This window comes from Thalassophryne amazonica, chromosome 5, assembly GCF_902500255.1.
Source record: "Thalassophryne amazonica chromosome 5, fThaAma1.1, whole genome shotgun sequence".
Classification (NCBI taxonomy): Eukaryota; Metazoa; Chordata; class Actinopteri; order Batrachoidiformes; family Batrachoididae; genus Thalassophryne; species Thalassophryne amazonica.
The window spans coordinates 85489043-85513057 of NC_047107.1; the positions used below are offsets into that span (position 1 = coordinate 85489043).

The following is a 24015-nucleotide window of genomic DNA, read 5'->3' on the forward strand; positions in this document are numbered from 1 at the left end:
CAGGTGGACACTGTTCGGAAAATTAATATGGCTTTCAGGGACGATTTTATGGGGATTACACAGATTAAGGAGTGATCCAGACAGTTTAAAGACCGCCCACAACTGCTGAGAGCGCGGCGCTCCCAGCCCCTATCGACAGGCTGACACCCCGCTGGAACAACCAGATCATTTCCAACGTGAAGGCTTTGTTGATCCGGGACCTCGTCTGACTTTCACAAAAAGGCTGAAGATGTGGACATCAGCACTTTTTCGGTACATTCCACCATTACAGGAGTTTTTTTTCATGGAAAGAAAAGCGGAGGGACGCACCACGGAGCCGTTCATTACGCAGGACAAAACCACCTTGGTGTTGGTCTCACAGGACGGCTTAAAGGGGGATGTCAGATGGATTCTGGTTGCTTTTCAGTCGTGTGATTATCCGATTGTGATTGTGCATGAGCTGGACCTGCCCCAACATGTCCTGGAAGGCTTCATCACGGCATTGTGATGAAGCTGGAACTTTTGTTTGGTGCCGTTCCAGTGAGAATTATAAAGATGACTGCCTGAAGAGAACATGTAAATTTCCACAGTCACTGATGATATGGGGCTGCATATCAGGTAAAGGCACTGGGGAGATGGCTGTCATTACATCATCAATAAATGCACAAGTTTATGTTGATATTTTGGACACTTTTCTTATCCCATCAATTGAAAGGATGTTTGGGGATGATGAAATCATTTTTCAAGATGATAATGCATCTTGCCATAGAGCAAAAACTGTGAAAACATTCCTTGCAAAAAGACATAGGGTCAATGTCATGGCCTGCAAATAGTCTGGATCTTAATCCAATTGGAAATCTTTGGTGGAAGTTGAAGAAAATGGTCCATGACAAGGCTCCAACCTGCAAAGCTGATCTGGCAACAGCAATCAGAGAAAGTTGGAGCCACATTGATGAAGAGTACTGTTTGTCACTCATTAAGTCCATGCCTCAGAGACTGCAAGCTGTTATAAAAGCCAGAGGTGGTGTAACAAAATACTAGTGATGTGTTGGAGCGTTCTTTTGTTTTTCATGATTCCATAATTTTTTCCTCAGAATTGAGTGATTCCATATTTTTTTTTCCCTCTGCTTGGTCTAAAAAAGTAACCGTTACTGACTGTCAATTTTTTTTCCTGATTTCTTATAGTGTTTCTTAAAGCCAGAAAGTTGCCATTTGAAATGACTTTAGTTTTGTGTCATGTCTGTAATCTGCTTTTTTTCTACAAAATTAAACAACTGAATGAACATCCTCCAAGGCTGGTGATTCCATAATTTTTAACAGGGGTTGTACTTAATAGTATGTGCCTACATGTAATATGAATGATTAAAACAACACTTCCTCCAACTGACTCTCATTCAACAGTGCATTTCCACCGACAGAAGCAGAGAACGTATCATTCCTCGTCTTGGGCGATCATTCAAAGTGCCCTTGAAGTGCAGCGAAATAACCAATTGTATGTAGTTACTAGGGAAAATTAATAAATATTTGGCAAATCAACACTGCCAAAATTAATGGCTTTGGGGCGCCGGAATTTTAGCCCTTGCTACAAAAATGCGGGAACGTTAGATTGCTACAGTCAGTGATATATGTGACGCTGCAGCTGCCGCTGTCAGTCAGGCAGGAAGAGATGATGGTGACGACGACATTTGGGTTATATTTATTTATTTTTATTTTGTCTCCGTGTGTTTTGCTGGAGTAAGTTGAAGAACTCTTCGGAGGTTTAAAACGGGACAAAACTAATCAAATCAATGACACCAAAGTTTCGCGGGGATCCTTTTGGAGGCGCATGGAGGTGCGCACATCAGATCTTTCTCGTGGTTTAATGACAATTGCATATCCCGGTTGGAGGAGAGACGTTTGTCTGACTCGCTATAAACTGTGTCAGGCTTCATTCACACTGTCAGCGCGCACACGTCACGGAGGCTGCTGATCTGCGCTCTTTACTGCGGGGTGGAAAGGAGCGCATCCACCTCTGCCAGCTGCGGACTGACTCCTCTGGATCCACTTCAGCTCAGGTGAGCTGACGAGCTGCTCGGATTTATTCCCGAATGTTGCTCCTGGTGTGGAAACGAGGATGAACATTTAAGATAAAACGAATGAGTGAAGGTTTTTTTTGTTTGTTTTAGGGGGTCAACGCTGTGATCTTTTTTGGGGCAGCAGACCAGTTATAACGGTAATAGGGGAGGCCGGGGCTGTTTGTAACTGTTCAAAGCTGCAGCCATGCTGGTATTTTGATTTCACTTTACATGTTATGAGGATCAGTTCACAGAAGTGAAATATTCTTTGGAGTATTCCACACTCTAAAACAAATGATTTGCTCAGTTTAAAAACAAAACCCTAAAATAGCAATTTGCATGTTTTTAAAGAAATTCTAACTCAGCCACTGAGTACACACAAGACACTTATAGTAAGACAAACCCAAGTTTAGCAACACATTTAATTAAGTGGTTTTGTAAACTTAGTTAATTTTAACCAATTTAATTTAAAGGTTTTGGTGTTATTAGTTAGTCAAGTTATTTAATTTAAGTTTTTCAAGCTTCTTTAGTTTGCCTCCATTCCACTCAGTAATGTTATGCAAAATATTACCTTAATTTTCTCTCTCTCTCCCTCACACACACACGCGCGCGCTCTCTCTCTCTCACGCGCGCGCTCTCTCTCTCTCACACACGCACGCGCTCTCTCTCTCACATGCACGCGCTCTCTCTCTCTCACACACGCACGCACGCGCGCGCTCTCTCTCTCACATGCACGCGCTCTCTCTCTCTCTCACACGCACGCACGCGCGTGCTCGTTCTCTCTCTCACACACACACGCGCGCGCTCGTTCTCTCTCTCACACACACACGCGCGCGCTCGTTCTCTCTCTCTCTCTCACACACACACACTTTCTCTCTCTCTTGGAAGGTGGTGTGAACATTGTAGTATGTACATAATGTTCTTTTGGCAATTGAAGAAATTTTCCATATAGTGTAAATCTGCTGATATTTTCTATTTTGTTAAGGTCGGTGTCATTGTGAACCCCAGGATCTGTTTGTCTGAAGATAATGGCAGTGCAGTACAGTTTGGTGTACTATGTGTGTAATTGGTGTCAAATGGTAAAATGTTCTTTGCTCAAGAACTTGAGTGTTGTATTGTATTTGATACTGTTCCTTTCCAAAGTAGAAATGGGGCCTAATATAGCTGTAAATGGTTAAGTTTATCTGTAAAACTGCTGATTTTGAGAAGGACATGAAATGATTATTGTGGAATTGTAGTAATTTTCTGACTGTTCACTTGAATGCCTGTACTGGACAAGGCAAGGGAATCTGTTGGCAAAGCAGCCCATCAAGACTGTTTTTCACCAGCCGCCACTGGTATATACGAGTATACACACACACACACACACACACATATATATATGCATATACATACATACATACATATATATACTCTCCACTCAGATTGCAATAGCCAATCACAGATTAGCCTTTCTGTCCATCATTTACCTGTATTTTGGCATGCTTGGCGCCAGAAAGTTATGTTGGATCCAAAAGGATCCAAAAACGCTAGGACCAAAAGTTATATTGGATCGGTTCCCACTGACCAATAGCGTTAGAGCTTACTGCCAACAGCTAGCCAATCAGAGCGCGGCATACGAAGGTCAGGAACTAGCTGACAGATGCTGGTTGAAAAAAAATGGCAACAAACATGTCAACAACAGCAGAAAATCGTCTGCCAGCGAGGTCTGCTGAGTTCACAGAGGAGGAACTGGTGGAAATATTGAACTGCAAGGATGCCAAAAACACTAAGAAGGTAGACAAGCACGCTACTGACGTTTTAGAAGCATTCATCTGAATCAATCATATGCTTTTCACAACAACATAAATTGATCTAATTTACTTGACTCTTTGTTGTTTGCTTAATTTGGGGGGTGGGGGGGAGAACATAACAATTGATGGATGGCAAGTCGTCCAACATAGAGAAATATTCGATGAAGAAACTAACTTTTCTGTTTTTGTGCAAATATTTGCTCATTTTGAAATGGATGCCTGTAACACGTTTCAAAAAAGCTGGGACAGTGGTATGTTTACCACTGTGTTATATCACCTTTCCTTCTAGTAAAAGGAAGTCCCTTCGGCTGCTCCCTTGTTTGCACTCGGGGTCGCCACAGCAAATCCAAGGTGGATCTGCATGTTGAATTGGCACAGGTTTTATGCCGGATGCCCTTCCTGACGCAACTCCACATTACATGGAGAAATGTGGCAGGGGTGGGATTTGAACCTGGAGCCTTCTGAACTGAAACCAAGCACATTAACCACTTGGCCACCACCCCTGCTACTTGGCCACCACCCTTGCTATCACCCTTCCTTCTAACAACACTCAATAAGTGTTTGGGACGTGAGGACAATAATTATGAGTGTCATGACTGGGTATAAAAGGAGCATCCCCAAAAGTCGCAGCCATTCACAAGCAAAGATGGGGTGAGATTGTTTAAGAACAATGTTTCTCAACGTTCAATTGCAAGGAATTTAGGGATTCCATCAGCTACAGTCCATAATATAATCAGAAAATTCAGAGAATCTGGAGAACTTTCTACACGTAAGTGGCAAGGCCAAAAACAAACACTGAATGCCCGTGACCTTCGATCCCTCGGGCGGCACTGCATTAAAAACCGACATCATTGTGTAAAGCATCTTACCGCATGGGCTCAGGAACACTTCAGAAAACCATTGTCAGTTAACACAGTTCGTCGCTACATCTACAAGTGCAAGTTAAAACTACCATGCAAAGTGAAAGCCATACATCAACAACATCCAGAAATGCCGCTGCCTTTTCTGGGCCCAAGCTCATTTGAAATGGACAGACACAAAGTGGGAAAGTGTGCTGTGGTCTGATGAGTCCACATTTCAAATTGGTTTTGGAAATCATGGATGTCGTGTCCTCTGGACAAAAGAGGAAAAAAGACCATCCAGATTGTTACCAGTGCAACGTTCAAAAGCCAGCATCTGTGATGGTATGGGAGTGTGTTAGTGCCCACGGCATGGGAAACTTACACATCTGTGATGGCACCATCAATGCTGAAAGGTTCCAGGTTTTAGAGCAACACATGCTGCCATCCAAGCAACGTCTTTTTCAGGGACGTCCCTGCATATTTCAGCAAGACAGTGCCAAGCCACATGCTGCACGTGTTACAACAGCGTGGCTCCATAGTAAAAGAGTACTCGACTGGCCTGCCTGCAGTCCAGACCTGTTGCCCATTGAAAATGTGGCATACTATGAAGCGCAAAATATGACAACAGAGACCCCGGACTGTTGAACAACTGAAGTCGTACATCAAGCAATAATGGGAAAAAATTCCACCTATAAAGCTTCAACAATTAGTGTCCTCAGTTCACAAACACTTACTGAGTGTTGTTAGAAGGAAAGGTGATGTAACACAGTGGTAAACATACCACTGTCCCAGCTTTTTTGAAGTGTGTTGCAGGCATCCATTTCAAAATGAGTAAATACTTGCACAAAAACAATAAAGTTTATCAGTTTGAAAATTAAATATCTTGTCTTTGTGCTGTATTCAATTCAAATGAATATAGGTTGAAGAGGATTTGCAAATCATTGTGTTCTGTTTTTATTTAAATTTTACACAACTCCCAACTTAATTGGAATTGGGGTTTATATATATATATATATATATATATATATATATATATATATATATATATATATATATACATACATATACACACATATACACACACACACAGTAGTGTTCAGAATAATAGTAGTGCTATGTGACTAAAAAGATTAATCCAGGTTTTGAGTATATTTCTTATTGTTACATGGAAACAAGGTACCAATAGATTCAGTAGATTCTCACAAATCCAACAAGACCAAGCATTCATTATATGCACACGCTTAAAGCTATGAAACTGTGCTATTAGTAAAAAAAAAAAAAGTAGAAAAGGGGGTGTTCACAATAATAGTGTGGCATTCAGTCAGTGAGTTCATCAATTTTGTGGAACAAACAGGTGTGAATCAGGTGTCCCCCATTTATTTATAAGGATGAAGCCAGCACCTGTTGAACATGCTTTTCTCTTTGAAAGCCTGAGGAAAATGGGACGTTCAAGACATGGTTCAGAAGAACAGCGTAGTTTGATTAAAAAGTTGATTGGAGAGGGGAAAACTTATACGCAGGTGCAAAAAATTATAGGCTGTTCATCTACAATGATCTCCAATGCTTTAAAATGGACAAAAACAACCAGAGACGCGTGGAAGAAAATGGAAAACAACCATCAAAATGGATAGAATAATAACCAGAATGGCAAAGGCTCACCCATTGATCAGCTCCAGGATGATCAAAGACAGTCTGGAGTTACCTGTAAGTGCTGTGACAGTTAGAAGATGCCTGTGTGAAGCTAATTTATTTGCAAGAATCCCCCGCAAAGTCCCTCTGTTAAATAAAAGACATGTGCAGAAGAGGTTACAATTTGCCAAAGAACACATCAACTGGCCTTAAGAGAAATGGAGGAATATTTTGTGGACTGATGAGAGTAAAATTGTTCTTTTTGGGTCCAAGGGCCGCAGGCAATTTGTGAGACGACCCCCAAACTCTGAATTCAAGCCACAGTTCACAGTGAAGACAGTGAAGCATGGTGGTGTAAGCATCATGATATGAGCATATTTCTCCTACTATGGTGTTGCGCCTATATATCGCATACCAGGTATCATGGATCAGTTTGGATATGTCAAAATACTTGAAGAGGTCATGTTGCCTTATGCTGAAGAGGACATGCCCTTGAAATGGGTGTTTCAACAAGGCAATGATCCCAAGCACACTAGTAAATGAGCAAAATATTGGTTCCAAACCAACAAAATTAATGTTTGGAGTGGCCTGCCCAATCCCTGGACCTAAATCCAATTGAGAACTTGTGGGGTGACATCAAAAAAGCTGTTTCTGAAGCAAAACCAAGAAATGTGAATGAATTGTGGAATGGTGTTAAAGAATCTTGGAGTGGAATAACAGCTGAAAGGTGCCACAAGTTGGTTGACTCCATGCCTCGCAGATGTGAAGAAATCATGAAAAACTGTGGTTATACAACTAAATACTAGTTTAGTGATTCACAGGATTGCTAAAAAAAGCAGTTTGAACATAATAGTTTTGAGTTTGTAGCGTCAATAGCAGATGCTACTATTATTATGAACACCCCCCTTTTCTACTTTTTTACTAATAGCCGAATTTCATAGCCTTAAGAGTGTGCATATCATGAATGCTTGATCTTGTTGGATTTGTGAGAATCTATTGAATCTACTGGTACCCTGTTTTCCATGTAACAATAAGAAATATACACATCCTGGATTAATCTTTTTATCATCAATACAACTTTGGTGTCATTATTAGTCCACGGTTCAAATGACGTGTTCAGTTCAAATTAGGGCTGCAGCTATGGAATATGTTTGAAATCGAATATTCTATGGATTATTTTATCAATTAATCGAGTAATCGGATAAAAAGTACTATTGTGTTTTAAACAATATCAGTAGTGGCAGGGCTCTCCCTAAAGCAGTGGCACAATTTTGCTGTGCCATCATGCAGATTTTTAAGTTTAGGGTGTTCCCTCTGTTTTGCTGGGTTATTATTTTTGTTCATATTAAGAGTTTTAGGGCTTTGCCAAACCATAAGCCCAGGCAATCTGTGAAATCTTCAGTCTGCGGACAGTGCATTCTTTTTTTCCTTATTACTGCATATTTCATTTTTATTACTGTGATTTATTCAGTGTTTAGTGTATATTTATAAATGACGTACAGTGTAGCTCAAACCAAAGTCAAATTCATTGTTTTCTGTGGATACTTGGCGAATAACACAGCCTTTGAAAAACGGCTGTGGATTGCAGCGTTTCCACAAAAGCTGCCTGTTGATAAAAACGCTTACCAAATCTGAATTAAAGCTTTTTTTAAATCATTAAACATGACTCATTTAAAGAGCGCATCCTTTCGCTCCATCTGTGGAGGTGGAGAATGGCCAGTGGAGCAAAACGTGTTTTGTTTTTTTTATAAATATATACAAACACACTGCTTCACTTTAAGTCCATTTCAGATGATCCGCATGGACCCTTTCTCTCAAAAGGCTTTATTTTACTCAGCGTGTGGCTTTGGAAACTTGTAGCAGGCATGTTACATTGATTAGCGCTATGGTCTTCTTCTGTATTTTTTGTGGGAGTGTTACAGCACCACATACAGGCCTGGCGTATGTTCTACAGCTTTAAACGAAGCCTCGAGGCAAATTCTTTGCCTCGAGGCTTCGTTTGCCTCGAATTTGCCTCGAACATTTTTTTAATCCAATTACTCGAATCGTTTCAGCCCTAGTTGAAATATGAGGCAAACATTTTCCTTCTTCTACTAAGGAGGATTAGAACTTTTTGTGGTACACAGCACCAGCTACTGGACAGGAGGAACCTAGCAGCCAATGTGACTCGCTGATTTCAAAATGCAGCTCTTTTCAACCAGACGTGTCATGCCGTGATATGTCAATCATCTGTGTCCAATCAGATTTCAGGGGAGTCCAGTGCAACTATGGCCTCCGCTCTAGCTCCACCCATGCCAGGAAGTGTTCAACATTTGACATTTCCTGTTTCACTGTGGACTCAAAATTTGGCACTTCCCGTCTGCGACTCCCTGTACCATGAGCGAGCTTCTCGCCGCTGTGCATCGCTTCGCTCGTATAAGTCTTGGGCATGTGTGGTGTGCGGCCACATGGTAAAGACAACACATCACACATGAAGAGATTTCACTCACGAACATTCCCAGGTCAGACCAGAAATCTCACAAAACCTCTCGAGATCAAACGTAACTTTGGAGTAAACAAACATGGTGCACGAGGAAGAAGCAATGGACTTTTTTGTGGACCGAATTTAACAGAAAAAAATGACACAAAAAGAAAAAGAAAAGGCATTGGTTAACGGAGTGGAGACGGCACTCGCGCAGGACTTTCTGGAGCACCATGACAGCTGTTTTGATTTTGGATTCCCCGCTGCGTTTCCGTCACCTCTCTTCCTACACATCACATTCAACAAGCTGCGTGCTCATTTGTGCTCGGGGCCCACCTCGCATGCTGGAATATCAGGCTAAGACAATCCAACATGTTGAATTTTCACGATTTAACGTCTGAGCTGTCCCGACATCCTTCCCAGCAGACTAGAACACTCTTGACACACCACACACACAGGTTATATAAGGTCATATAAGATTATCTTTAGAACCATCACAATAGTCGGGGCTTCCTCATCTGAATGGGAAGATCGGATCACAAATCAGCATAATTATCTTGGTATGTGAACCAGGCATGTTGTTATGATTTCTGTGTGATATGTCCTTTAAACTATGTCTCTTGGTGGTGTCGTTTGGTGTAAAAGCCACAAAGAGCTTCATTATTCTGAAGAATCATCTTCTTCTATCTGCTTCATTATGTCTCACCACAGCAGCTTGTCATCATACTGACATCTACTGGTATAATAAATTGTAGCACAATACTAAATACTAAAAATTTTCTTTTGGCTTCTCCTGTAAATAATATAGTCATTATTGATTTGATATATAGAACAACTCCAAAACAACCAACACTTAGATTCATTAACTGCTGTAGATTTTTTGTTGCATTTTCACTGTACAACTTGTCTCGGCAATGAATTTTGTGTGTAAAAGTGCACCAAAAAGGACTGACTTATTTTAAAAATTCACAATGACATCCCTCCTATCATGTAGTGAACACCTGATGCCAACTTATTTACATCTGTCACTTCAAGATAACCTAAAGTAGGAAAAAAATAAAGACAGACATCCTACAGACAGACAGACAGACCAGGCAAAACAGGTAACGTCTGGAATCTTCCACAATCAAACAGCTCCTCAGACATATACAAACTTTTCAAAGAGAAACGGGATTTAATTAGAAACGTGTCCTCTTGGAAAACAGACTTAAATGACAATAGATGGTTTGAAAAGTTGTTACCTCCCGTCGACAGCTCGACCAGCAGCGACCACCACAGCAGACCGCACAACCACAACTTCTTCGTGGTTGTTTCCACAGCAAAGCCCATCTTCTGTTCTGGTGGACACGCTAATGTGAACAGACTGGACCTCGCTACAGTTACATGTTCCTGAAACTTGCTGACTTTCACTGTCTTGGGCTTCTGGAGGTTTTTCTAAGGGCAAAAGACAGATCAATGTGGAGCTCACACAACAAGGGCGTGCGGCTATGAATCATCCACACGCCCCCTAGCGTCTGTGTGCACGCATTACACCGCTAAGACACGCCCCCATCGGGGCGAGGGGCGGGGGAAGCAGTACCGTTTAAACATTATTCACTTTTGTTTGAATGTATTTCCTGGTTAGGATTAAAAAAATAAAAAAGAAAGACTGACAAAATAAGTAAATAATTAATTGAGCCATTGCTATATTAGGTTCTGTTGACGTTTATTTTCCACTTCATGCGTAAAATGGAAATATATGCAAGAGGACGCTTAACTTAAAAAAAACAAACAAACTTTGAATCAAGTGATATGAACATTTTATTACACTGGACCGAGTGCTTATAAATGAATGCATTAATGTCTACGGTGTTTGCCATTATCAGACTGATCAATTTTTATTTGTTGTGCAGTAACTGTGTTTTACCACTGGGGGAAGCACATCCACTCCTTTGCACGGGGTATTTCTGTATGAGGCAGGTGTTCCACAATATGGGAAACCTGGACATGTGCCCAGGGGTGATCGAACAAAAGAGACCCTCTATGACAGGAGGAAAAAAAAGTCAGCCCCACAGAAATACAACAGACTGGCAGGAAGCCAGTGTTTATCTATACGCACAATCTCCACCCAGACTCTTCACAGTATAAATCATTCTGCTTTTTGATAGGGTTTCACCAGTCTCACTCGACTTGTCTGCAAAGCATAACCAGTGCCGCAGACTGCAGTGACATTAGTCATTGCTTGGCAACATCCAACACAAAACACACCAGCTGGAAGTATTTGTTGGAAAGAAAATGCAGTCTTCTTCCTTGATTGAACTCAAGTTCCTTAATCAGTAGTACAACAGTTAAATAAAAGCAAGGTGACCGTTGATGGTGTGGGTTGGTATCATGTAACCAGAGGTGGTTAACTGTGGCTTAACCGTGAGCAAAAGTCCTACCACATGTATACATCCACTAAACCTGCTGATTCTAATGAGTTCAATTATTCAAGCAAGTAGATGAGCTAATTAGTAGAATCACCAGTTTTAGGTGCACAGGTAGAACGTGATCAGGCTTTTACTCACTGAAGCCGGGATTTTGAAACTTGATAAAGGGCAGCTGTGATTACAACCCTACTCACTCATGTTATTAATGTTACCGCAAATGCTTGGGAAAGCTAACATTTGCTAACAAATAAATAAATAAATAAAAGGAAGCGAGAAGCAGCTGCAATAAAACAATTGTTCTTACAATTAGCAGCCTTTACAAAAAAAAAAAAAAAAAAAAGTTGAGCTAGCCAACAAGATGTTTATCCTTCCCCACCTGTGGGGGGGCGCTATTAACAACATTGTTTGTCCAGCAGGAACATACTATGTTCTGAAGTACCGTTCGAGGTTTAGTGGTTAACACCGCTCAAGCAAGCAGGCCCTTGGATTGATTCCCACCTGGTCCTTCCTCCCTGGAGTTTGCATATTCCCCCCCACGTTCATGTGGAGTCCCTCCGGGTGCTCCAGCTTCCCCACACTTCAAACAGCATGCAGGTTCGGTGAAACAGAAACTAAATTGCCAGTAGGTAAGTGTGTGAATGAGTTTGTCTATGTGGCCCTATGATAGACTTGCATCCTCCCAGGGTGTACCCTGCCTTCTACCTTATGACTGCTGGCATAGGATCTAGCACCCCCGTGACTCTTGGTTGGTGTAAGCTGGAACAGAATGTGAATAATGAATAACACGAAATCAGCTATGAAATCTTCATTTAAAAAAAAAAGTAAATCCCAGGTCTACCTTCTGATGCCAAATCTAATAATTTTTTCCTTAATCCACAATTAACGTCTCTGCCAAACTCAGTGAAGCACACTTTGACTTGAGATATCATACCTTACACAACAATGCCAATCAAACTGCTGATGATAAAAAACCAAAAACATCATTGCCATCATTTTATGCTTGGCTTAATAAAACTAGCGGATTGTTCTAATACTACAATAAATTATTTATGACTCAGACATCTTCCTGTATAAAACATAAAATTTTCATCTGTTGAATTAACAGAGCCCAAGCTCGGCGAGACCTGAAAGTGGTTATAATATCCTATTTTAAATGATAATTATTCAGCACAGGTTGATTAAAAAAAAAAAAAAACCCCAAAAAAACCCAATACAAAATAGCAACATATGAAATCAAAACACCTTTTTTCAGTAGACTAAAGAAGAGTACGACACTCAAAAATAAATCCCAGTGTTACATCAACGAACATCAATACTTCATTTGAAATATTACCCACGAAATTACAGTTACCAGATTAATAGTCCTTTAGAACGTTTTATCTTCTAGAGCAGTTTAAAACCCAAGATACATATAATTATTACTTTGATGCATTAGATACTGTAAAAGAAAATGTGTACAGTGGCTAGAGTTGTTTGGTGCCGATGTCATCGGCTTTCCACGAGTTTCCAGTGCTCCTGCTTGATACAGCTGTAGAGTGGATGGTAGAGGCGTCTGTCTGATGCCATCAGGTTAACAACAATCTCAAGGTGGTCGAGTCTGGGCAGCAGGTATACAGACACTTTCACAGACAGCGAAGTGAGGAGTTCAGAGAACCGCAAGGAAGATTCGGCAGGGACGATGTTGTCTCTTGTCCTGTGCAGCAAAACAAAAGGAGGCACTCTGGTAGACAAGGAATATAAACAAGGAGTAGAGTCACTGACATCTTATACATTATGATAAATAACTATAACGGCGGGGGGACAACTCCCAACAACTTCACATCATTTATGCAATTTACAATTACTTCAGATGTACATTTTAGGTGATAAATATTAATCACATATAATGTATAATTCTGGGTTGATATCAATTCATTGTCTAAATACTTGCACACATTCAATGACAAAGATGAACCTAAAGTGCAGAACGCTCATGTGGCAATTCTTCTCCCCAAGCTGGACCTTTTACCATGACAATATTTTGATATTAATGACTGGTGTAAAACATTGGTGACATCACTAAACTCATGTGCATGTGTTAAAAAATTCTAACTCTTGCAAGTAATAAATATACATATTTGTTTGAGATGTAAAATGACTACAGCAGAATACATTGCAGTGAGTTTAGTGCATCACTAATTACATTAGATTGCATTACACAACTGATAAAAAAAACAAACCATTTTATTAAATTCAGAACTAAAACAACATTTATTTAGAGCATGATTGTTGTTAATTGAAAAAAATACAAAACTGTTCAATTTTAACCACCTCTTCAGTTTGTCTTGGTTGAGTGTCTTCAGTGTGTGTGTAGGTGAATAGTAAGAAAAGTTTTCCACTCCATTCATGGCTTTGTGCATTGTCGACACATATTCCACATCTCGCATCCGCTCGTGTTCATAATGGTCCAAGATGTTGTACACACCACTCAGACCTGTCCAGGAAATTGAAAATACATGAATGCATTCACACAAAATGTCTGTACAATGACAACATATGTTTACACAACTATAACTTTAGAAAATTTTACAATATTCACAATGAGGCAATATCAGTGCATCACAAATCAGAAGAATGGGGGTTAAAAAAACAAACAAAAAAACTACCTTCCCAAAATAAATACATTCATTATTCTAATTTAGTATTTCTCTGATTTACCAGACTGTTTCATGTGGAATATTTATCAAATCTAATTAAATCCAAGTCGGGGGTTAAAATCAAATGAAGAGATGTCATATTGAGTTTAGGAACGTTCATTCTTCCACCTACCGACTTGAATCATAAACAAAAAGACAACCAAGTGATTTACCATGTTTTTAATTTCATGATGATATTTAAAAGTGTAGTCCTTTTCTGTTTTTCATCAATTAAATCTTAAAAAGGCTTTTTGTCTGCAAGATGTAATTTTGTTCCTTAGTATTAAATAAAGGACTTACAATCTTCCACTGCCGATATGATAAAGATATGTCTTGTTTGGAAACAATTTTGGAATTTGTGGATTAAACTACAACGACGAGATGCCGTGACACACTTTCTGTGATGATGCCATAGATAATGTGTGGCTTTTCTAACAATGAAAGGCAAAGAAATATGGGAGACCTTCATTTGCAAATGAAACTGGGAGGGAATAAAAATAACATAAAATTTAAGCAGGAAGAGTCTTTCAAACTACACGTGCACATGCGTTTTGTCATTTGTGTCATCTCCAAGATCGCACAGAGTCCGTCAGTCCTGCCTTCACTGCGCATGCATCATTAGCCGTGGTTCATGGATTATCACCTTGTTTCTGCTTAAAACTGCACTCCAGTCATCATCTGTCTCAGTGACAGATATCTGAAGCTTCTGTACAACAATCATTTCCACATAAATTCAGCATTATTTCATCATAAAAGACAGAAGAAGCGACCAGAACGACGCGGCTACACGAGCTGCAAGCTGACGCGTTCATTGGATAATTTAATAATTTAAGAGGTTTTACCTTGTCATCTGATGGGAAATAATCACATTAATCCATTTGATTACTTTGGGTGAAGAGACTGTCTCAGACAAGCGGTTGAGCTCAGAAATGACGCATGTGCAGTGGAGGCAGGGTGGACCGTTTGGTCTGCGATGCCAGCTTAGTCCTGTTAGGACTGGAGCCTATCCCAGCACTCACTGGACAAAAACCTGCATGTCTTTGAAGGTGGGAGAAACCCCCCTCCCACCCGAGGAAATCCACACAAACCTGGGCAGAATGTGTAAACTTCACAGAGAAAATACCAGGTTGGGTCTGAACCTGAGACCCTCCTGCTGTGAGGCACAGCGCACAACAGTAATAGCCAGCAAACCACCCTGATTTCAACATGTAAATTGTCAATTTTATGGAAAATTAAATGGGACTATTCCCTTAAATATTATAAGTGCTGTATTTGTTTAGATTTTTGCTTTGATTCGTATTCAGTTAGGGCGAAACCTTTCCTGGGAGTTGGTGATGCACTAGAGTCCTTACCAATAACTCCTCTTATTGCCATTGTAATATAGTGCTGCTTGCTTGCCTCGATAAAAAGCTCTTCTCTTGAGTCAATGAGAAATAGAGTGGTCAGTGCACACAAATGTGCACCAGCTGAATGACCAATTAACACTATGTTGTCCTGTAAAAGCAAAAACAAGAATACATGCATTTATATGTAGCCTAATATTTTTCAGTTGTTCTTTCCCACTCTCACTTTAGAAAAGAAAAAAGCTGATATTTCTTACTTTGTCTAAACTGAACTTATGTTCACTCTCTTGTACCCAAACTAAGCAGTCAGCAATGTCTTGGACCATCTGCAAAACATTCCCTTGGAAGTAGGGTTGAACCATCAATCAGTGCAAAAACCACAATAATACCTCCAATTATGTTTGTTATTTCTCATGCAGATGTTGTGTACAATCCCAAATCAGAAGACTTTGGGATGATATGGAAAATACAAAAAGTAAGAGTACTGTGTTCTGTAACTCGTACTTTTGGATAGGTGCAGTAGTCAGGACAAATGACAGTGGCCTTTAGCTCTTCAGCCATCTGCTTGCCCATTAAACAGTAAATGGACCTGTCACTAGAACCCCATGCTCCTCCGTAGATGAAAACCACCACCGGTAACGGTACATCTTCGCAACTGGTGGCTGAGGTGGAGTGGTAGATGTCCAGCTTGTTACCACGGCGACCAAAACTAATTCCCTGTCAAGTGTTCAAACACACAAAAAAATCAAATTTGGTAGAGCCCTTGACAGTTAAAATGACAGAATGAATGAATCTCAGTCTAATGGTAAAACAGTAAAGCTGCACATTAGACACTGGTGAAAAAAAAATCTGGTTCCCCTCATCCAAGTGTCACATGCAAAAACACTTAGGGCCCGGTCACATGGCGATGGCTGAACAAAGGAAAAAACTCACAAATGATTGAGGAAAGATAGACGAATGATCCTACACCTTCCCCATCACTGAAAAGCCTGCGAATTAAGAACGCAAAAACGACAGAAATAAAACCGAAACCAACAAAGAAAAGCTAAGCGAATGTCGACTTTGACACTTTAAGAGCCATGCAGGTGGTGATTGATGATCCCTTCAGATTTGTCCCAATTTTATTATAGGTAGATATATGTTAGAAACGAACAAAAATCACATTTTTTTAAAATCCTTGATAGGGCCCGCTTTCTTTTTAGGGGGTCCTGGAAATTTGGGGTCAAAATGAGCAAAAATGGCAAAAAGTGTAATGCCGCGTTCACACCGGATGCCACAAATTCGCATCCCTCGCCTGGCAATGGACGCACCACCATCGCCGGTGTGTCGCTCTGCTTGAGCCGCATTCACACCGGACGCCACGCGACGCCACAAATTCATCATTTGCTGCAGGAGCTGTGTCTGGATGACGGCTGCTTTCAGTGGTACTTCTGCCCCTCCAGGGCCCAGTTTGAGGACCTCCTGTCCCGTTCGCGCACACATGTGAACAAAGAAAAAAAAAAAAAAAAAAAAAAAAAACTGGCTGCTGCTGCAGTTCCTTGCTCTCCTCTCCAGCTCTGTCATAATTGTGTTATAAACCAGTCACCATTTGTTTTATTATACATGTGTGCAGTTAATAAAATTATCTTCACAGACGATTCATTCACGCGTGAACATGTGAAAAAAAAAAAAAAAACTGGCTGCTGCTGCAGGTCATTGCTCTCCCTTCAAACTCTGTCATAATTGTGTTAAATAAATAAAGGACAAAACGTACATTATTTATTTAACACAATTATGACAGAGTTTGAAGGGAGCGCAATGACCTGCAGCAGCAGCCAGTTTTTTTTTTCTTTTCACATGTTCACGCGTACATAAGTCCTGCTCACAGGTTGGCTGCCAGAGATAGGACATGTCCACATCAAGTATAAACTCCAGACATCTCCACGTCACTACATATCCAGTCCCTGATTGGTCATCGTGGCGTGTCAAGATGAAAAAGTTCAGATTTTTCAACTTGGGAAAGAGGGTGACGCCATATCACGCCACAAAGGCGCCAATTGCTCAAAATCGCTTTATTTGCATCGCTTAATTCCCATTCATCGCGTCGCATTGCGTGGCTTGGACTTTTGTGGCGCCACAATGCGTCCTTCAATAGGGATTACATGGCAACCTCTCACTGCCATCGCTCGCGTGGCGTCCGGTGTGAACGCGGCTTTAGTCTATTCAGGTATGGACTCTCCAGAAATGTGAAAATTTTGGCAGCTGACTCAGGGTGCAGCCCATAGGTGATGCAAAAAAATAGCGATTTGCAGCAATTGTGCACATTTTCACAGGGGCGGTGTGGCCTGCGCCCTTAGTCAGCCAAGGTCTGTTTTGCATGTGGATGATAGATTAGGACCTCGCACTTTGATTATGATGAAAATTTTGGTGGCTGACTTTGGGTGCCCAAGTATAGGGGGCGCTTTTGCTGCAAAAATGTGAAATTAACACTTTTTCACACAGTGATTTTCCCATGCGCCCTAAGTCAAAAGTGCTGAAATATGGCTCATATTGTTACACAGCATCTCTAGTTTCAGTGTTAAAGAGAGTTTTGTGTCTGGTTTTGGAATTGACCCTTTTGTTGGACCACTTCACAAAGAGGCCAAATATGGTAAATTGGCCACATCTGATTCCTCCGATTTTCATGAAACTTGCAGAATTTGGCAAAAATAAACACTTTCAAATAACCATATATTTCATGAACCATTTGTCCTATTCTCATCAATTTGTGTACATTTTTCGTAAGAACCAAACCTTGTTTATTTTTTGCAGTTTTGTTCCTATTTGGCCACCAGGTGGCAGCCTACAGTCAGAGTGGCTTGCCACACTGCACTCAAAACTTACAGAGGCCCCTTTACCCTGTTATGGGAGCAAATTCTGCCAGTTTCATGAAAATCTGAGAAAATTACCAAGTTACCATATTTGGCCGCTTCATGAAGTGGTCCAACAAAAACGGTGCAAAAAGGGTCAATACCAAAACCAGCCACAAAACTCTCTTTACCACTGAAACTAGAGATGCTGAGTGACAATATGAGCCATATTTCATCACTTCTGACTTAGGGCAAATGGGGAAATCACTTTGCGAAAAAGTGGTAAATTCACATTTTGGTGGCAAAAACACCCCCTATACTTGTGCGCCCAAAGTCAGCCGCCAAAATTTTCATCGAAATCAATGAGGTCCTAATCTATCATTATATGCATAAAAGACCTTTGTTGGTGAAGGCCACACTACCCCTGTGAAAATGTGCACAATTACAAAAAATAGCAATTTGCAGTGCCACCTGTGGGCTGCACCCTGAGTCAGCCACTAAAGTTTTCACGTTTTTGGAGAGTCCATACCCGATATACTAACACTAATGAAAATAAATTTGGCTCACTCAGGGTGCATGGAAATATGAGCATTCGAAAACCTAAATTTTGTGATTTTGCCATTTTGGCTCATTTTGACCCCAAATTTCCAGGACCCCCTAAAAAAGCGGACCCTATCAAGGATATAAAATGTGATTTCTGTTCCATTCTAACATATATCTACCCATAAATTTTTGGGGGGACAAATATGAAGGGGTCATGAATCACCCTCTAATAGAAACCTACCTGACTCTTATAAAAACTGGCTCTTAAATGAAATCAAAACGAAACATTCACAGTGATGTGACAGACAGCGGGTATGAGACCAATCGCAGCCAACCTTGTCCTCATGTTCGCAGCACCTGCTGGTGCAGGATTTGGTTGTCTGGACAACAGATGAGAGATGTGAGAAGTAGATGATAAAACGTTCTTAGCGCAGTTGTTTCTGTATGACAACGTTGTTTTTGTCCCACACATGGACGAGTCATCAGCGATACAAGGATGTTATGTTCAGCTTGTCTGAGTTTTAATTATTGATCCGTTCAGACATTGTCAACGTTCGTGCAAGACGTCGGACTTGGGAGGTTGGATAAAGTTATACAGCAGTAAAACGGAATGCTGACATTACGGACACTACACAAGTGATAAGGAATTCAAGACAGAAAGAAAAACGGAACACGGACGAATTGAGGTTGTCAGGATTCATTCACATTTTTCAACAGTTATTGCCAGCTGCAGGAGTGAAACTGGACGATGGTTAAACAATGCCTCCAAAAGTCAATGTAGTCCAGATTTCTTGTTTCATTTGGGCTTCAGTGTCCTTTGTTAGTGCTGTGTGACTGAGACTTAAAACAATCAGCTTTTCTTTAACATACTTTTTGATAAAGTTTAGAGTTTTCATTGTTCATGTGCCATGACTTCAGTTGAAAGTAAAGCTGTCTGGTACTGCAGGTATTTCAGCGATTCTATCACAGCTCTGGTTAAATGGTATGTTCGCCTAACAGAAAAGATACAATTAATTAACAATAAAAGAAAATCAAACTGTAATTGAAGGGGAAAAACACCAATACATCAAATGAAATAAAAACTACAGTATTTCAAAAAGATACCTCGGATTCAGAGCTTCTATGTACTTCTTATAACCGGGTTGGTCGGGCCACCCAAGCAGCCACTGTGCAGCTAGCGATATGGAATATCGCACGCCAACAATCAGGACTCCAATAACCACAAGCAGTGAAGGGCCTGACCTTCACACCAAAACCCCCCCCCCCCAAAAAACAACAAAAAAAAAAAAAAAAAACAACTTTTTTTTAGGGTGTTAATGAAATTACATGGATTAACCATTATTTTTGCACATATGTGAACATTGCAATGACAACTACATGTCTTTGGCACTAGGTCTGTCTGAAGAATCCTTGAATACAGCTGGAACAACTTAAGGAGACACAGATAAGGTATACCATTTGTGTCAGCTGTGACACTATGACTAAGGGTGTTTTCCTGAGCATTATCCAGCACGCAGGTGCCTCATTCCTGAAAACCTCAAACCCGGACAAGGCCAAGGAGACGTGCATGTAACACCTGATTGCTGCAGACAGTTACAGTACTTTTGGTGGCTGTAGTTTAGGACCCAGGACAGTTCTGTTGTTTAATGCAACAGGCACAATGCCAGTGCAGAGTCCTCCACCTGACCTAAAACACCAAGACACCTCATATTCTGAGATAAACCATACTGAGACCTGGTCTCAGCCCAGTTCAACTTGAATTCTCGCGATCAAAGACCTCACTATATTTAAAAGTTGCTGAATTTTTGGTCTGTAATGCTTTCCATACATACAAGATGAAGTTTGATACAGCTGTACCTGGATGTTAAAAAGCAGGATGCTGACTAGAAAAAGCATCAGCTTTTATTTGTTGCATAATTTGTGTTGCTGCTGCAAAACCTTTCCTCCACATGTGTATGTCAGCAGGACTTGCATTAGGGATGTGGACAGAGTAGGCCAGCGCCTTGATTAGGTTCTGCATAATTGCATGTGACCGCATTTCCGGGAGTCGCACAGGGAGTTCCATGCGACTGACTGTTGGAGGGATATCCTGACCTATTTTTAGGTCGATGACGTAAAAAATTTCTTGTTTTGTCTCGCCAAAGTCACTTAAATTGTACCGGAAGGAAGAATAGGGATTAAAAATCAATTTATAGGGAATAAAGAGTACGTATTTCTTTTCATTTTTCGTGAATTTCAGAAGGATTGTCCGTTTCACAAAGATTCTGGTTGATCACCAAAACCCAATGACTGCCAGTGTTGAGATGATATACCATTTAAAATGAAGGAGAATGAAGGAGAGGTAGTAATCCATCATTCCTGAAAATTTCATGGAGATATCTTGGATATTAAGGAAGTTATGAGAATAAATATGAAGGAACAAGTCCAACTCGGTCACAAAGGCCTTATCGTTTCATCTATTCATTAAGGCCAGCAAAACGAGCTCAATTCCAGCACAAAAACGCCCATAACTTCCTTAATACGTAAGATAATCACATGATTTTTGTGTCACTTTAAAGGGTCTTTCCTGTTCTTTCTGAATCCACAGTCAGATTTTACATTGGTATGGGATAGAATTTTTATACACGTCCCTACTTGCATTTTGTTTTTGTTTTTTTGTCATGATACTTTACGAAACATTTTCAAAATAAATGAAAAATGTTCACAAATCCCTACATTTTCAGTGCAACGGCGCCCCTGCTGGTCCTCATGGGAGTAGAAACAGAAATGGCTAGTTACGTTTAATTAACAACTTAAGTGGGCCAGTAATTCCAACACTGAACCTAAAATAAAGTGACTCCAGCCTCCTGCCTTTCACAATGCTGCTTGTAAATCACTGTTTTAATATGAGCAGACGGTACAAAAAACGAACAAGATACAAAGTGTTGACAGCCAAGCCGAAACTCGTACGACTTTTCATAGCGGAAAGGAGTCAGCACAAAAAAATGTATACATACCAAATTCTAATCATAGTACTTTAGTTTCAGCCCCAATTTTTGGGCAAATTTCTTTGTTGTGAAAATCGTTAAGTGTCGTCACTGCTCAGCGAACGAAACAAAGAGCAACAAGCAAAGCCAAGAGATCAACAACCACTAACATAAACGTGGGAAAAAATATACAAACTTCCAACGCAGTTACTTAAATATCAGTGAGTATCTGTAATATTACAGTATATACATACCTAAAGGTCCACTTTTCTATACTCAGTCATTGCACTGTCTACATGCAGGTGAGCCCACCGATATTATATTTGGTGCTGGACATAATTTCCATCTTGTCATCTTCTCTGATGAGCCAGTCATACGGTCTTCTTCTATTTTATAGTCGGTTGACATGCAGGTTGGTGGCCCAACTACCGCCACCTACTGAACTGGGGTGTGACTACAATTAGTTGCAACACAGGAACCCAACCCAGAACGTGCATGTTCGACTGCCTTTTTGTTTTTGTTTTTTTTTTTTAACGATAATTGTCTTTGTGTTGTTATGTACCACACACCTAATCATTGGATTATTTAATTTACTTTAATAAGCCAGTTCATCAGAAAATTAGTCATGAGTATGTTTGTGTAGCACTTTTGACAGATGTCCCAGCAGAGGGGGGAAGAGTTCTGTTTAATTTATTTGGCATTCATAATTATCGACTCGGGTGTATCCAAGCCATACACACGCATAAACGCACACAGAGGCCACTTGGATATAATAATAATAATAGTAATAATAATAACAATACTACTACCACTACTACTACTAATAATAATAATCTTTTTTTACCAGTGGATGGATGGATTATCAACTAATGTTCCAACAACTTTAAAGAAGATGGTGTCCTGCTGTAATAATGAGTTTAAGAAATGAAAAATGTGAATTAAGATGTGAAGTTAAAGGATTGCTTATGTACAGTACTCTGTACACAAGACTGTAGAACACTGGGGAAAATGTAAAATGTTTATGTTATAGGCTAAAATATGCAAGAATAAATCAATAAATAGATTTTTTCCCCAAGCATTAAAGTCCAGTGCAGATATTGTTTTATATGTAGACTACCAATACACAGCTGTGTTATTTCCCATCTTCCTCTAATTAGTGCACTTCTGCAAAATCCAGAAAAAAATGTGCTTCTGCAGAGGTTCCTCTGGGCAAGACAATGGAAACCTTGTACTCAACACTGCAAATTCATGGAAATCAGAGTAGTCTGCAGGTTTTGACCAATCTGGAGGCTTTTGTTATGTTTGGCCCACAGAGCGTGACCTGCAGGCCTGTGTGGGGAATGTCAGGGCCCTTCAGCTACAATGTGAGGAGTCCCAGGTTTTTTTTACAGAAGCCACAGTGGAAAAGGAGCTGTTCCATGAAGACAAAGCCAGGCTGTCACTTGCAGTACAAGTGGAGTCAGCTTATTTTTATTATTTATTTATTTTTAAATAGTTTGATGAAATTCAATTGCTGAACAGCATTACTGTGGGTAGAATGGTATTACGATAATTACAATTTATATGTGTGTGTAATCTGTGAAGCAGAGAGGGGTGTGCAATTTGTAATTCATTAAAAAAAACCCTGCATATTTAGTAGAATAGATTTCAAAAGTCATTACACCAATCAAACAAAGATACTTCACTCCCCTCAAAACCATGCAAACCATAGAGAAAGACAGCAGAAGAAGAGCGCTGACTCTCTGCAGTAGTGTGCCACCATGTGGAGCCTTTTTCTATTGCTGGATGGGGCTGGATGTGCTCGTAAATAATGTACTAGTCACTCAACAGCAAAGCAATTTATAAAGTTATCTTAGCAAAATCATAAAAATAAATTAATAGAACTCACTATAATGCATTTGATAAGAGAGTTTATATGACACCTAAATGGATTCTTGTCATTTTATTGGTGGATTGTATTGTCATGTGACATTCATTATCTGTCTTATTGTATCAACAACGTTGGGTAGGATTACTTTGAAAGAATACATGTGGATTACATGTATGTATGTACATACATTTGGATTACTTGTAATCTGATTATTTTTGGATTACATTTCAAAGTAATTCTACCCAATCCTGTGTATCAAGAAATAGTCCACTCTATGACTGGCATCATGCACCATGCATTTTGGATTAGCTTTTGAGATAACTTTGAAATAATGTCACTTCTGAAGTTTTATAAAGTGAAAACATCAGCTATATGTTTTAGTTTTAAAGTATTGCACTAATTTTGAAGGTTGTAGTGTGGACATGCTGTGTCCAGGTGCATTATGGGTAATCTCAGTACAGTCACGACAGGAGAAATGTAGAAATGAGCTGAGCTGAGCTGTTGCAAGCTATGTAGTAAACAGGAGCTTCCAGCAGTGGGCAGGGCGCACAAGAGAGAAGTGCTGACTCATTGTTTGGGTCTGTGGTCACCTTTAATGCTACCAGAAGCGATCGTGGTGTTAAA

The 24015-nt window shown here is 40.2% G+C and overlaps 2 protein-coding genes across 2 annotated transcripts in view; both read right to left on the bottom strand.

Moving 5' to 3' along the window:
• cspg4b (chondroitin sulfate proteoglycan 4b) overlaps positions 1–10152 on the bottom strand; it is a 72402-nt gene extending 62250 nt beyond the window's left edge. Inside the window, 1 exon segment of the mRNA XM_034170764.1 lies at positions 10000–10152. The gene's annotated coding sequence lies outside the window, so the exon portion shown is untranslated.
• A 1981-nt stretch (positions 10153–12133) lies between these two features.
• On the bottom strand, positions 12134–21578 carry si:dkey-193c22.1 (uncharacterized protein LOC567837 homolog). The gene is given in 9 exon segments (XM_034170765.1): positions 12134–12886; positions 13477–13639; positions 15194–15335; positions 15442–15525; positions 15689–15901; positions 19426–19491; positions 19493–19547; positions 19660–19795; positions 21550–21578. Coding segments are annotated over 9 exon segments (1110 nt in total). The 5' UTR covers positions 21566–21578; the 3' UTR covers positions 12134–12651.
• Positions 21579–24015: the final 2437 nt, after the last annotated feature.